This window comes from Filicampus tigris, chromosome 12 (assembly GCF_054856515.1).
Source record: "Filicampus tigris isolate MCC_2025a chromosome 12, RoL_Ftig_1.0, whole genome shotgun sequence".
NCBI classification, from domain to species: Eukaryota; Metazoa; Chordata; class Actinopteri; order Syngnathiformes; family Syngnathidae; genus Filicampus; species Filicampus tigris.
The window spans coordinates 8,357,000-8,372,796 of record NC_141228.1 but is presented as its reverse complement, the minus strand read 5'-3'; the positions used below and the strand labels follow the sequence as shown (position 1 = coordinate 8,372,796).

General features: G+C 39.6%; 1 protein-coding gene across 1 annotated transcript in view; it reads right to left on the bottom strand.

Annotated features, from left to right (window-relative positions):
* The window catches only part of ptprsa (protein tyrosine phosphatase receptor type Sa), a 174,802-nt gene that overhangs the window by 116,368 nt on the left and 42,637 nt on the right, over nucleotides 1–15,797 (bottom strand). The window contains exons 2-4 of the mRNA XM_086048481.1: nucleotides 12,931–13,155; nucleotides 2,054–2,199; nucleotides 32–173 (exon numbers count right to left, since the gene is read on the bottom strand). Coding sequence (XP_085904607.1) covers nucleotides 32–173; nucleotides 2,054–2,199; nucleotides 12,931–13,027 — 385 coding nt within the window. The 5' untranslated portion in view covers nucleotides 13,028–13,155. The remainder of the gene's footprint in view (nucleotides 1–31; nucleotides 174–2,053; nucleotides 2,200–12,930; nucleotides 13,156–15,797) is intronic.

Genomic DNA, 15,797 nt, shown 5'->3' with positions numbered 1-15,797 from the left:
TCTGCACACTCCTTCATACTGCAGGACTCACCTCGGATGATCGACAGCTTGGCATTGACGGTGATCTCGCCCTCGCTGTTCTCAGCCACACATTCATAGATGTTCTCGTCACGTGGTGCACGGAGAGGTTGAATTCGGAGCACGGCGCCGGCACCCTCGTCGAATTCGATATTCTGTTGGTTGGAAGTTAATCATTGTTCGACAAATGTGTAATTTGGAATTCAAAGCAAAACACGTTAGAATCTTAAAGTCTGAATGTTCAAAAGAGTTAGGGCAGTTCTGTATTACTTAATAGTAGCCACTAGGTCATATCTTTACGCATCCTAGTACACGACCATCCATTATCAGTCAGTGAGCAGGATTACTTAACCATTTTCAAAACTTTTTCCACAAAGTAGATGTTCGTCAGAGGTCAAGGAATAACTCATTAAATGTTGGCACTAGGGCGGTCACTATTGTATATTTTTTAGAATAGATTATTCCATCAATTAATCGGATAGAAATTGTATACATACATATATATTACTGTCGAGGCCGTTCAAAAAGTTAAATCAGAAAGCGCACACTTCAATTGTTTTTTTTTAATTTTAATTAATTACTGTCACTGTCCGAACACTGCTGGACTTAACTGCATATGTAATAAATTAAAATTGAGTACTTTAGTCACAAAAAAAAAAAAAAAAAAACTTTACCCAACACAATGCAATAGGCACGTATTGTATTACTGCACTGTGATGTATTTTAATAGCATAGCTCAGCCCTATTCATGGTCCAGTAGTATAGCCTGTGACCCAGTGGGTAGGAATCCCTGCCTTATATACGGAAGGTTTTACACCCCTAAGTAATCTTTGCATTTCTACGCAAGCAGCTCTTTTCCAGACGTCGTTTTCTCAAGCTGGAAAGGCTGACAGGTTGAGATGGTCATTCAGAAAGTCCATCTGACAGCAAAGCCAGCCAATTTTTCCAAAGGCGGGTTATCATTGAAGCAAAGAGGGGCTTCCTGCGGACGTCTTTGGGTTGAAGCTAAACTTTAAGATTTAAATATGTGTATTGAGGAGCCTGCTGCTCCATTGCTGTGTGTCTCAGGGCTGAGCAGCTAATTAGGCAAAAACACTGCAGAGCAGAGCAACACGATCAATATCAAAGCATCTGTCTTGAGGCTGGAATCAGTAGGAAAAAAAAGAATACTTCAAAAACCCTTTCAATATTTTTTTTTTTTTATTGCATGTTAAAAGCGATAAGAGAAGTGTCCGTTTTCGCAAGCTCCGTCATGCCCTTGGCTTTGTGTTGCACTTAACATGCAGGAAAGGAGGAAAGCACAACTTTTTATTTTGTCTCCCCTGATGATGTTGGCATTTCTTGCATGTTTAGCTCACTCCCATGTGCTTCCCTTGATACTGCAGCATATGTACACCTATCTCTGCGCACTGCAGCTGTTAACGATTCTACTTTTTAATTAAAAGACACTGAGAATCAGTCAAGAGTTTTAGCGATTCCGTCGGGAGGCCTTTTTAAATCTGAACGACAGACATTGGAAATAACGTGCTGAAGGTAAACTGGCATAGACACAGCAGAACTAGGTTACAGAGCATGGGGTTTATTTAGCAAGTGTGACATCACTCCTTTAAGTGTAGAGAGGACAGAGTTAAAGAATGATAGGCCAGGCCTTGCGTGGGATTACTGGATGATGATCTTGTGGTGAACGTGCAAATCTCTTAGAGGGTAAAAGAGAAGCCTGTCCATTAAAAAGTGAAAGTGGGTGTCCAAACCTATATTATTTCTGAAAACTGTGCATGACGAAATTAACATCAAATAGCCTTTTTTAGGAGGAGCAAATGGGAGCTGAAAACGCTGCTATCCAGAGAATGTAAAAAGAGTAGCGTGCTTGTAGGCACTTCATGTCTTGTTTGGAATCACTTTCTGACTGAACGCTGATATATGGATTGAGAGTTGTCAGAAGGAATGTGAAATATTTCCTTCTAGAATCAATATTGTAGTGTTGTAAGATATCATAGACAGTCCCAAAGCAAAAAGTCTCTGCCAATTGACTCACCTCGATACGCTGGGAGTTGAACTTTTTGCCTTTCTTATTCCAGCTAACCCTTGGCTTGGGGTCACCTGTCGCCTGGCAGACAAAGGACACTACACCCCCGGAGACACCTATCTGATCAACAGGGACCTTTGTAAACCGCGGTGGTGCTGTAGAGAAGGAAGGAAAGAGGAAACATGAGCACAATTGCTATAAAAGGTGACAAATATGTCAAACATATGAGTCAACTTACATCCATCTAATAATATTGGTATTAATAATACATGTATACTGCACTTTACATTTCACAGATATCTCAAAGCGCAACACATCTACGGCCACAGAGCTCTTAAAAGATATAAGGCCAGTTATGGTTGTTACACTTTAATGTTAACAAAACCCACACTAGCAACCCTCTTCCTGTAGCGGCTCCATGGTTTCTTATTCTGTATCATACACCCACAGTATTTCAGATGAAAAAATTGTGGTGGAAAAAGACTCAAGAAATACAATCCTGAGCTGAAGAAGGAAACCTAACATGATTCATGGTGTAACTGTGATTTAACTTGTGCAAAATAGTTTCTTTGAGTAGGCTGCAGTTACAATAAAATTACATATGGAATGATCATTAGTCTAAAAGAAGCCTTAAGAGGTAAGAATGGAAAATTGATACTGTTCTGCCATTTAAGTGCACAAGTGTTTCATAGAAGGCAAGACAAAACAGAAGGCAAAATAGAAGGCAAAAACAGCTACACCAACAAGAACTTGTCCAAAACAAGCCTGATATAATGTATATTCAATGTAGAGAGAGAGAGAGAGAGAAAGAGAGAGAGAGAGAAATAGTGATAGAAATACAGAGTGTCCTTGGCAAGATGATACATTTGAATCACAGAGATGTGTGGTGATCAAACGGCAAGCACAAAACGTCAAGTTAATAATTAAGGGATTGGAGGCCAACACCAGTCTCCAGGCACTGTTAAACACATGAAGGAGAGTCCCTGCATTTATTATTGGGGCAAGGGAGTTAGGGAAGTGCCATATCCATAGTTAATCCCCTTGCACTTAAATAACATCCAGTATGATACAGTATGATGCAAGCGTTACAGCAAGATACTTAAGGATGATTGGCTGTAGGTAACTAGCAAGTACTTTGGAATACTTGTCCTGAAAATTAGTGGTGGGCGCTTTGATCCAAATATCGATAGTATCGATACCAAGCCAGTATCAATTTTGGATCGATACTACAATTATGAGATCAATGCAGTCAGTTTCGACAGCCAGGAGATTATTCTCATTTCTAAGCAAAGACCTATAATAACAATAACTTTACCTGGACTTGTCTTCCTCTTCTCATTAGTCACTTCACTGATTCAATGAGCTCATTACATTAAATTTCTAACAATCAGTTTTCTTTTTTCCACATGTAAATAGTTGTCAGCTCATGAATGTCTGTTTTAGACAATTACTTGGGTTTGTCCCGTGTTATTACATGAGCTGTACGGTACATTAGACATTTTTCCTCCCACAATTTTCCCCAACAGTTTGTCTCTTATAGCTTTTGCTGCCAACACTGACTTCAGATCCTATTCGTGTCCCCTCAAATTAGAACCTTGCTACATAAAAACTTGAAAGGTCGAAGAGACTGGATTGTGTCAACAATTAAATTGAGCGTTTCAAAACTTAAAATAGTTGAATGTTTATTGCGCTGGCCTAGAGGAAGCATCTGCAGCACTATACCTCTGCTTAAATTTGTTGATGCTTTTTTTGTTTCTTCAAAATTTTAATAGTAGTAGTAGGTTGTCAGCCAGTACAAGATGACACTCTTTATTTGGTAATTTGAATTATTGCTGGTTATTATTGTCCAATGCAATTATGAATTATTGAGGTTATTTCAGGATCCCTTCCTTTTAAGAATTTAATATACCACAAAATCACTGAACAAAACCTCCAACCAGGCTCACTTTTTACTACCTAAGTATTGGATGCAATGTTGTTTGCTTGGAGTATAGCGAGTAGAGGTCTCCCTCCACTATAGTACGGATGACATTCAAATGAAAATTGTACCAAGGTGTATCGTTGTCCTGACCAAATTCTTCCTCTACAAAACTGTTTCGATAAGAACACACAACTTGGCTTTATCCGCTTGGCAGGGGGAGACAGTGTGAGCCAAAATAGCCAGTCATGGGGGCTCCTACCCTTTCAAGTCCCTGATAATAGAACACATCAACGCAAACACTGCTGGCTAGCAGGAGCAGCAAAACTCACACTGAGCGCACAGACGCTTGTTTCGCTAATACAGCTACCACCTGCTACTGGCTGCTACCTCTGTTGGACCAGATAAGACAAAATAGACCGGCAATGTGATTGTAAAATAGTGGACGGTGGAAGCTCCACAGATAAAAATGAGAAAGCTCCATTTTCACTACTTTACTGTTATTTGATAGGATGGTGTGGCGAGAGAAATGAGGGTGTCTTTATTGACTAATGCAGTAATAGATGGAGAAAAGCTTCTTTGGTCATAAATGGTAGCCATTACTCACTGAATTAGCGAAATGGATGGCAAAATGACACAAAGCCCTTCTGTGATTTGCAGAAAGAGGCAGAGAAATTGCCATCTTTCGCAGTGCAAAAACATATTTTTTTACCACTCAGTGTTTGAATATAACAGGGTACTATTAGATGTAACACATCAAGCACTTTGTCCTTTGGGTGGTAGTTTGGGCAAAAATGATGGGAGTGACATTTTGTCGTGACATTGTCTTTGGGCATTCAATACATAAGAGCTCAACTTTTGTAATTTATGCTATAAGCGCTCATTTTGCTGATCGGCAAACATTTCAGACTACTTGATAACTAATCCTAATTATGTTAGGGCATTGCTTTAAGTCCCCATTGAGTCTGTATTGTACCACCCGCCACCACTACATATTGTTGCACACAAACACACACACACGCACCCCAACACACACACACACACACACACCCCCGCACACCCCCCCCCCACACACACACACACACCCACACACACACACACACAAACATCAATCAAAGCCAATTCACACAGGCTCCCTGGGTAAGCACCATCACTATAGCAACCAGGCCTTTACTTTAAACCATTGCTTGTCTTGTCAGTAGGTTTTCACACACAATCACTCACATTCACCCAACAAAGGCCAAACAACTTGAACTATCTGAAGGTTTTTTTTTTTAAAGCAAAGAAATCTTGGGACAAAGTTTGCAGCTTGTTTTGAATTGAGTTTCTTCTCTTTGAGAGAACAGAGAAGAACTGTGGCATTAAGATGGTTTGGATCAGAAATTTGATCGGATATTACAGTTTTTAAAAAATGTGTGTTTCATTATCAACCTCAACACTTGGGCATACTACTGTAGTCCAAGTCATTATGCTAGAGGAGGCGCAGATACTGTCAGAGTTTGTGCTTGAAGTAAGCAAGCATGAGCTGAATGTGTTTATGAATGTAATTGTTTGGACTATTTTGTGCAAATTACTTTTAGCCTTATCGACGCATTCAACAAGAACAATCAACATTTGGGAACATTCAATTAAGCCTGTAAAAAAAAAAAAAACTTCATGGACATTAAGTGTCAACTTCATCCATTACAAACAATCCCCCCCACCCCCCGAAAAAAAAAAGAAAGAAGTTTTAAAGACATGAGTGTTGACTAACAAAATGACTAACATAATATAAAATAGTCAAACACATTTAATGGTTTGTAATATAAAAGTAGTACCATATGGTCTTGTTGAATCCTTTGCCCATTGCATCATGCAGTGTATCATCAATGTCAATTGCTTTGCAAACAAACTTTTGGGAATATTCAGACAACAAGGGACATGCGGCAGGATGTGGAAATCTTGTCTGAAATAAGTACTGATACCAAGATGTGGAGAGTTATGGGTATGTGGAAGCATTTCTACAAAGAGTTGTGTGAAAGTAATATGCACAAATTGGTCCCATTGAAACTGTTGTGGGTAAGAAAGTGGTGGGTTGGGGTGATGGGATGTTTAGCATGAGCATACGCTGCTCAGTATTCTTCAGCATACTAGAAAAAAATCTCAAGTTTAAACTAATTTCCAATTGGGCTAGAAGAAGAGAAGGGCTGCAAAAACAAAAATTGTTTACAAGACACTCGAGATAGTAGAAACATTTATGGCTTATACAACAAAATGAAAAGAATAATACTTTTTTTTTAAATCAACAAATACAATCACTGTATAAATCTCGAGCTAGAACATGTAAAACTATCAGGCAAAATAAAAATAAACTACACTTGATGAAATGTCAACCAAAATATATGTTTTTATCGTATTTGATTGGGATAAGAAGAAATAATGTATTCGATGATTGACTGATTTTTAAGAAGTTGATGTTAAGATGTTGATAGTCTGGAGCTTATTTTTGAATAATCACGTTTTGAAACAACTGAGTCGAAATGGAATGCACTACTTGGAAGTTGAGGTACATTCCAATAGAGTCAAGGTCATTTATTCAAATGCCTACTCCTTGTACTCTAATTCTTTCTGTAGCTTGGTAAAAGACCAGTGGCTTATTTACATTTGGGTGAACATAGGACCTAAGTTCTATGCATTTATTTGGGGGGGAGGAATCATAATTGCATCGCGCTACAAGGCCTAAACACTGTTGCTTATGGTGTAATGTTTTAAAGTGTCTCTGTGATTGCACACTCTTCTTATTTGGCATGTGTTTGACTGTGATGGCTGCTTGGCTGTGGGTGCACCGTCGTGATGTGTTGGCGCATCTGAATGCGGTTACTGCTTTTGTGTGGTAGGAGATGGCAGTCCTCTGTCAGGTGTTGGCACGAGAAGTGTGATTTGCATTTTGATGTCAGATTTTTTTTTTTTTTTAGTTCCAAGGATGTTAGAATTGCATTAGTTAATTGCCAATTGTTTGTATCTGACTGATCAACTTCTATTCAAAACAATTCCAGAATTTTGAGTTATGAACCAGGAAAATAATTATCCATCTTAATGAAGGGGCAGGCTGTTGATTTTGTTTCCACATAATACGGTAAGATAATACTGTAAGAACTCTTTGTCAACTTTGTCAGTCATTTCATGTAAAAGTCTCACTCTTATGTTGTATGATTTTAGAATGTTACTTAAAATCCCTGATTATTTCTACAATAATTGATATAATTTCCCACAGATGGTCGACTGGTTAGCACGTCCGGCTCACAGTTCAGAGGTCGTGGGTTAGATCCGGGCTCCGGCCTTCCTGTGTGGTGTTTGCATGTTCTCCCCATGCCTGCGTGGGTTTTCTCCGGGTACTCCGGTTTCCTCCCACATTCCAAAAACATGCATGGTAAGTTGATTGGACTCTCTAAATTGCCCCTAGGTGTGATTGTGAGTGCGGATGTTTGTCTCTGTGTGCCCTGCGATTGGCTGGCAACCAATTCAGTGTGTCCCCCGCCTACTGCCCAAAGACAGCTGGGATAGGCTCCAGCATGCCCCGCGACCCTTGTGAGGATAAGCGGTATTGATAATGGATGGATGGATTTCCCACGGATAAAACTGTTTCCAAATCTGGCCAATCCAGAGATCAACCAGCATCCCTCAACAGTTTGTGTTCAAAAGTGGATGTTCCAAAGTATGGAAACAGGCTGTTCCTTAGAGATTAATGTCAAATATTTTTCTCTTCATGAGCCTATTTGATGTTCTGTCAAGATTTTATGGTCTTGAGCTGCACCACTGAGTGCTTGTTTATTCTTTAAACATTCTAAATTATTTAACTGGGGCCAAAGAAAAGGTTTCCAAACTGTTGCCATCTTCCAAGAATGCAAAGAGTGCCAAGAGACTTCTTGGCGCATGGCTTCCTGCCTCGGACTAAATAAAAGATGAACCTGTTTTCTTCCCATTTTACAAAGGAAAAAAACCCTGTAGATTTATAGCAAATTATCAGGGCCAATCACACAACAGCTGGGCACATCTCAATTGAATTTGACAGTTGCTAACACATAAATTAAGTGGAAAAGATAATGTGTGAAAGAGTGAATGATTGGCAGCAAACAAAGGCAAGAAACAAAGAAGAAACGCTTTCAAGACAAGGACAAGAAAACAAGCAATGCTGTAAGTTTTTTTTTCTTGCTTTTGTTTTTTTCAAAATCATTCAAGCGTGGCTCCCCGCCCAAGGGAGACTTTAATGCTAGAACCGCCACTGTTTATTTTTTGTATGCCCTAGTTTTCTTACAATTTGCTTTACAACGATTGTTTTCGCCGTAATTTTGTCAAACATTTTGAACATCCAAAATGGCAGATAACCCTTCATGAACTCACCTTCTTGCTATCTTTCTTACGCCATCGAAAAGTTTTCAATAAAGGTGAAAGTGTTGGTTAGTGTTTGTTTATCCATTTTGTTAGTCATATTTATTTCATATTGTTTTCTGTATGTTGAACTACAGTTATTCTTTATAAAACAATTTTGTTAATATTTTTGGGTGTCTGGGACAGGATACTTGGATTGAGGGTTTTTTAGGGTTTATATTTCTATTGAAATATTGCTTCTGTTTCTATAACAATTCAACATTTTTAAATGGATTATTCACAAATGTGTGTGTATGTCTGTATGTATGTGTATACACATCGAGGTATATTCTTCTCTTCTACTCCTCATTACTTTTTGTTGAATAATGAATAACAATGTTGCATAATACCACAGGTCTGTGACGATAAATATCTTCCAAGTACCCCCAGTATTCGAGAAGCACCTGCAGAAATGAAATATATTAATGCACTTATATATGATGGAAGGTTTTGCTATTTGGATTTACTTCCCCATCGCTCTTTCTCTTTTGATTAAAAGGTCTTCATTTTATTGTGATTTATGGACATGGATGGCAAGGAAGGGAGGCCAGAGGGGGACAACCACAGGGAAGATTGACAGGTTCTTAGTGGGTTGTTTCCCATAAGAAGGGTCACATCCACTGAGGGTATTTTAGTGGGGTTTGGGTGGGTGTTCTCGTAAACAAAATTCAAACAGCATGTTTATGGAGGAATTTCAGAGAAAAGACTTGGACTTGGAAGAAGCGTGAACAGTTAAAAACTTGTTTGGGATGTTCTCCACCAGCTGAGTGAAAACACTGCACTCACGTGACCAGACTCCCTAAACCTCCATGCAATCAAAGGAAGAGAGCTCTGTTGCAACATAACCACAATCGATTCGTCCTCAGTTGAATTTAGCTGCCCATCAAGGACGTGCACTTATTTTGTATGTATTTGTTATATTTTATACTATACAAAAAACGGTCCCTTAATCATGAATTTTAATCACATTTAAACAGGTTTGAGTACACAATGCATGAGTACAATGCTTTCCAGTGTTATTTTTTTCACTTCCCAATGTTTTTTTTTCTTCATTTTGCATCCATCCATCTTCGATACTGATTATACAATTAATAAAATTACATTTCATGACAATAATATAGTTTATCTTGAGTTAAATTGCCACATCCCCAAAAAAGGTGATGTCATAATTTACATATCCTATTCAAATGTATTTATGTACAGTCGACTACCACACTAACACATACAAATGAATATGCAAAAAACATAACACACAAGCTAAGAAGGATTTACAAACAATGAACACTCCCCCAACATTGCCATCACTCCTTTTCTGTTTTGCAGAGCTTTTCCTTTGATTCCCCTCTTAATGCTGATCTTAATGAAGAATTGATGCTGAACAAATCTGGTACAGGAGTTGACACGGCGGAATAAGATATCCCTCCTATATTGAAATAGGAGAATTAAAGGGCTGGTTGGGGATGGCCATGTTTTCACTAACAAGTTCATTTGATATATTTTTTTATCAGGAAAATGAAAAGAGTTGCCATTCTCTATTATATCAATAAATTTGGGAGAAATTAGGAAATAAGTGACCCCATGAATAACGCCTGTTTTTAATGAGGAAAATGGCCGTGCCCCGTACCGTTCTATCCATGTTCGGTCGGAGTCACTGGAGGGACCGATTACAAACTCTCCATTGGAAATCATTGTACTTTCATTGCTTATAACGTCCAAAAACGGTGATCAATTGGCACCAAAATGTATGTGGACATCCCTACTAATGCCCACTTCAACATATCCAAAGGATACCCTCTCTGTGGCTGATTTATATGAGAATGAGGAAATGTGGAAGTGAGCAGAGCTACATAGATTTATGCTGGGACGAGATGCACACTGCTTCTTTGATTAAAAAAAAAAAAAAAAGAAAAAAAAAACACTGCTTCTTTGCTGATCACGGTTAGGACGTGCGAGGCATTAAACACCAGTCAGGATATTTACAGAGACTGAAGTGGGAATGAGTAGAGGTGCACATTTATTTGGATGAGGAATGGCCCCAGTTTTTCGAGCTACAATACGGCGTCTAATTTGGAGCGTAACAGCCGCAATGGTGCATTCCAATACGGCCACACGCTCCTGAAGCGGCCCCAACTAAAAGCACATGCCGCTCCCCAAGACAGCCCCGGTGTTTGATGAGGTATTTTTCTGAAATCGACGCCCACTCATTCTCACGCCAAAGCTGGCGGCTGCAAATGGTGTCGGACAACGCACCTTGGGAGGCAACCCGCGACATGAAGACGCAGGCTGGGCGTACAGTAAGGAGCTAATATTGTTGTGCTAACGCCTTTTGTTTTAACGGCCTGAAGCTAGTTTTTGCTATTAGCCGTGCCGTTGTCCTACTGTTAGCCGGGGAGGGAAGGGAGATGAAAAACATCCACGCTTACCTGATTGCTTGTCCGCTGCCAGTCACCGTCTGTCTCCTGAGAGTTGACACGAGTTTAGCGTAGCTAAATGTCTGAAATATAACCAGTCGGGTTCGTGTGCGCATTCATGAACTTGTCTGCTTCAGTCCGTGTAGTGGAGAAGCGATCGACACAGTATTTTTGCTTTTGTGGAGGTGATCATGATGAGCTCACGTTATATGTCAATAAATCCGAACTATTGTGCAGAACACTTTTATACTTTCACAGGTTGAAGTGGACAAGAGTAGTAATGTGCATTTGCATTTTGGTGGCGATCGGTCGCCGTTTTAGACAACAGAACTGACAAAGCGAGCAATATTACCACGCTTGCCTCCCTCCCATGACGTACACCGCTGAGACCAAAAAAATAACAAGCCCATCTCCAAAAGGGGTGGGCCAATTTGTCGTAAATCTAATCACTAAAAAAGCCCTTAAATCACTACAGAGTATTGGGGTATTTTAGCACTGATGTCATTATTACATGCAAACTTATTACATAAGTGCCAATGTTAAGCTCATCCAAGTGTCCCTTTAAGCCTTCAAATTGATGTCATCCTCAAAGATTTATTTTTGCTCTCGAGTGATTTACAGACAGATGATCAGGATCATGGACAAAAGTATTATTAAGGTTAGAAGAGGTTGAAGTAGAGAAGTTAATTTCTGTGATGTCAGTTGCCATATCCCTTTTGAAAACATAAAAAATGATGTCCAAGATTAGAATATAACTGATACAGATAAAGAGGATAATGGGGTTTCGAACTATAGGCCGCTCTTCACACGATCGCTGTCGTGTATATTTCTCCATTTTTTCAGGTATGTCGTGGGCTAGGAGTTCATTTATTGTTTGTCATTAACTAGTTTACATTGTTCTGAGTGTAAAAGATAGTACTGTGTAAATATTCTCTGTGTTTTACGTTCATTTGTCGAGTGTCAAATGTGTGTGCGTGTGCGAGCCCCACTCGTCAATAGAGGCCCAATCCCAATACCCGCACTTGCACCATTGTGCCCTTCACTTCACCGGGGTACAAGTGCATAGGGCAATTCTGCAAAGTGCACTGTCGCCGTACCCCCTTTGCGCCCTTGCTCCGCACTTCGGCGAAATCCCCGTCCATGGCCCCCAAGCTGAAGCATATTAGCCACAATTCATTGCGGATTTGACCAAAATAGGATAAACCGATGACATTCGGGTGGAATTCCTGTAGCTGTGCCGGAAAAAATGTCTTCAAATGTAAGTATCCAAATATTACTAAGTTTATCATATGTATATGTGCAATTTCAATCGTTGTTTTACATTCACCGTTTACCTACGTATTTTGTCCTAATTTATCTGCCGTACTTAGCAATCTTCTGTGCATGCGCTGCATATCGTACAGGAGCCGCAAATAGTCTACGTAATGGAGCCATAGCTCCCATCGACTGAAAGACCGAGATCCAGTTTTACTTTGGTTTTACTTTTCTGATGTTTTAATATAATTTTAAACAGCAAAATTGCCAAAACAACAACCCGTGCCACCATGCTCGCTGACCCAGGTGCATACGTCGATGACGTCACCCGAAGTGTCCCAATTCTGCAATTTTTGTGCACTTGTAACCTGCGCCCTCAAACTCTTCGTGCACTTCAGCGACGTGTGCACTTCAGCAAAGACCGTAGGGTGCAAGTGTGGGTATTGGGATTGGACCATCCAGTTATGAGGATATGTAACCTTTATTGATGCGGTACATTGAAAAGTAGGCATTCTAGGGTTTAAAAAACATGTAACAATACTTTTTGTTTTTGAACAGAAAATGTTTGGTTAAAAAGAAAATGAATGCAAATGTTGTATAATTTTATTTTATGCAAATGACTTGTATAAGATTTAATTTACTCTTTTTCTTTGGAATGTACTGTAAATTGTTGACTCACTCAAGTAAAGTCTGATGAGGAAACAGTGTTGTGATTATTTCTCCGTTTTAAGATCAAATACAGGGTGGAACATATGCTCACTAAGAGAAAAGAACAACATCAACAGAAAGGTTTATCTATTGCATGACTATGTTGAGCACCAACCAAAAACTTGTCAGAGTTCAACAACTGTCAACAAGTGTTATTCAGAGGGCTGTAAAGTTAGACTGGTACTTACATAAGGCGTGTGAGCCAGTGAGCAGCAGTGATAGCAGCAGAGTAGTAAGAGGCAGCAGGAGTGGAAAAGGGAGATGAGCAGCACACCTTGTGGCCATCTTGGTTCCAGTGGGAGTGTGTGCGGGGAGGGGGAAGGGATAGGGGGGCTTATCTCTGACCTGGCTGGAGAGCCGAGGCCCCAACAGCACAGTGAGATTGAGTTCTGTTGGTAGGATGGTTTGGCACTCTACAAGAAGAAACAGAAACAAAGAGTCAATGTTAAAATGTTGCTTTGTTTTTTTGTTGTTTTTTTAACATTGTAGATGTGAAATTCCTGAAAAGACAGTTCTTACCCTATTTCCCCACATTTTATAATTTACACTCCTTTTGTATTGTGCTACAACATACAATTCTGGTACTATATTATGCTGAAGAACCAACAGTTCTGATTTTATTTCCGGCTGCCTAAATGTACATCTGTACCTTTGTGACAAATTTAAACATTTCATTGGTAATGGAACAAGTCCCCCATTTTTACCATGAAATACCTTCTGTCATTGATTTATTTACCGGTATTTTTATACATGAACACTGCAGTGGAATACAGCACATTTCCTGAAAAGTGTGGGCGTCTTTGAGAAACCAAGCTTAGCTTTCAACACAATAGCCCAACACGCGACCAACATGCCGTGCATCTGTAGTTCTCTTTCTTTGCCTGGCAGGGAAAGGAAGTCATTGGTAATGACTAAAGGGAATACAGACAGATGACAAGAGCAATTGTCTAGGTGACTTACAGAGTGACGTGCCTTTTGTTCTCACAGTAAACAATGTTGGAGGTAGAGGAAACCTTGCCATGCCTGAGGGAGATTACTCCATCCGTGCACAGAGGGTGGCCAGGGTTATGATTTATGGTCCTCTCCTTAAGGCATGCCTTTTTTATCTGCACCTCAGCTAGCTATACAAACTTCACAACACAATTACAACACCTATTGTTGTAACGTGCAAACCGAACATAACCTAAGGCTCTGTGTGGGATTCAGTTTAACGGTGGCTCTGCATGACTCTCTTTACTGCAGTTCAACGCTCGACTAAAAACAAAGACCGAAGAGATAAGGCAGAACACGTTTACTTAGAGGAGTATTTTTTTTCAAACTTGAAAAAGGTTCCCTGTCCCTTTGTGGCATTTCTCAATCTTAGTTATAAAACACATTAGTAGCAATATTGAATTGGGAAAGCATTTTAATTTATAGCTTGACCGTGTCAAAGTGAGAGTGCCTAAAACATTTTTGTCCCCTTTTGGACCCTCAAATTAGCCAGCGCCCAAAACATCGAGGGCGCTGTCTTGTCTCATGAAAATGAGCCACTGCTCAACCCATTTCCCCTCTACTGTTAAAAGGAAATGTGGGCAATTTTACCAACGTCATGACTCTGTCGCTATCATTAGTGAAAATTCAAACTCGATCTCACTACTTATGTTAAAAAAAGTGACTATAGACAAACCTAGTGATTTATTCTGGTGTAATTTGAGATTTACGGAGACTGTGAGACTCCCTCCTACCTGTAAAGAAGAAGATATTCACCTTTGTAAACACAATCTTGCAAACGTGAAGTAATCGCTGTCTGATTTTGCCCAAGTGTGGGCAATTTTACCAATGTCTTCACTATGTTGCTATCATAACTGAAGATCCAAACTCATCTCACGGCTCTTGTTCAAAAAAGTGACTACAGACAAACCTAGTGATTTATTCTGGTGCAATTTGAGATTTAAGGCGACCCTGAGACTGCCTCCTATCTACAGAGAAGAAAATATTCACCTTGTCAAACAGAATCACACATAGGTGACGTAATCTCTGTCTGATTTCCCTCATGGAGGCAGGACTTCAACTGCCAAATTACAGTCATCAACTAGTGTGCAGATCCATGTGTGGGGTGCATGCAGCAGACCCTGTTTTTTTTCTCTTTCTGGATGGCGTCATCTGAAAACTCAGAATTTAGTAGTTATCAGTTTCTAATAAATGAAGCCAACTTTTTTAGCCTACCTCATTTTACAGTTAAAGTGTATTTTCATAAACCCAATGCTTTGATAATAATAATAATAATAATAATAATAATAATAATAATAATAATAAATGGGCATCAAATGGAATCAAATGAAGCATTTACAGTTGAGGGAGTATTTTGGAATAATTTGACTAGGATTTTTTTGCTTTTGAGGAGGGGGGAGGGCGTCCAAGTATTCAAGTCAAGGATTTTCATGAATGTAAAATTTCAAGGCAGTCATCTCCACACAATTACAGGCTGCCCACAACTCCTGACATCATTAAAACAAAACCACTAGTTGGGTGCCATTTTTATCTGCAATTACGGTATTAAATTGCACCTATTAGGGCGGGGTTGAACCAGAACCAGCTGGAAGTCCCTCCTACAATTAAGGGATCTGTGAATGATGTATTTACTTTCCTGCTAGCATTGTGTTGGACTAGTCTGTGGTTTTCCAACAAGTATTGTTTTTGTCTTTTGCTGTTTCTTGTCATGTTTTTTGGCTATTCAGAGTCTCGTAAAATGGCAACAAAGGTGGAAGAGCTTAATACTGTACTGCTACACCCAGGAGAGGAGCTCGCTAGCAATCCTCTGCTCATTCCAAAGATTTTTGATGGGGTTGTTGACAACAGTCTTACATTCATCCACACCAAACTCATCTAACCATGTTTTGATGGACCTGTTTTTGTGCACTAAGGCACATTTGCTGGAACACAAATTGGCTTTGTTTCCACAAACAGGAAGCATACAAATGTCTCAAATGTCTTGGTAAAGTGACAGCTATGGAAACTAAGACATCTAGCCCAACCTCTAATACAATTAAAAGGTGAGTCCGAAGACTTGCCCACT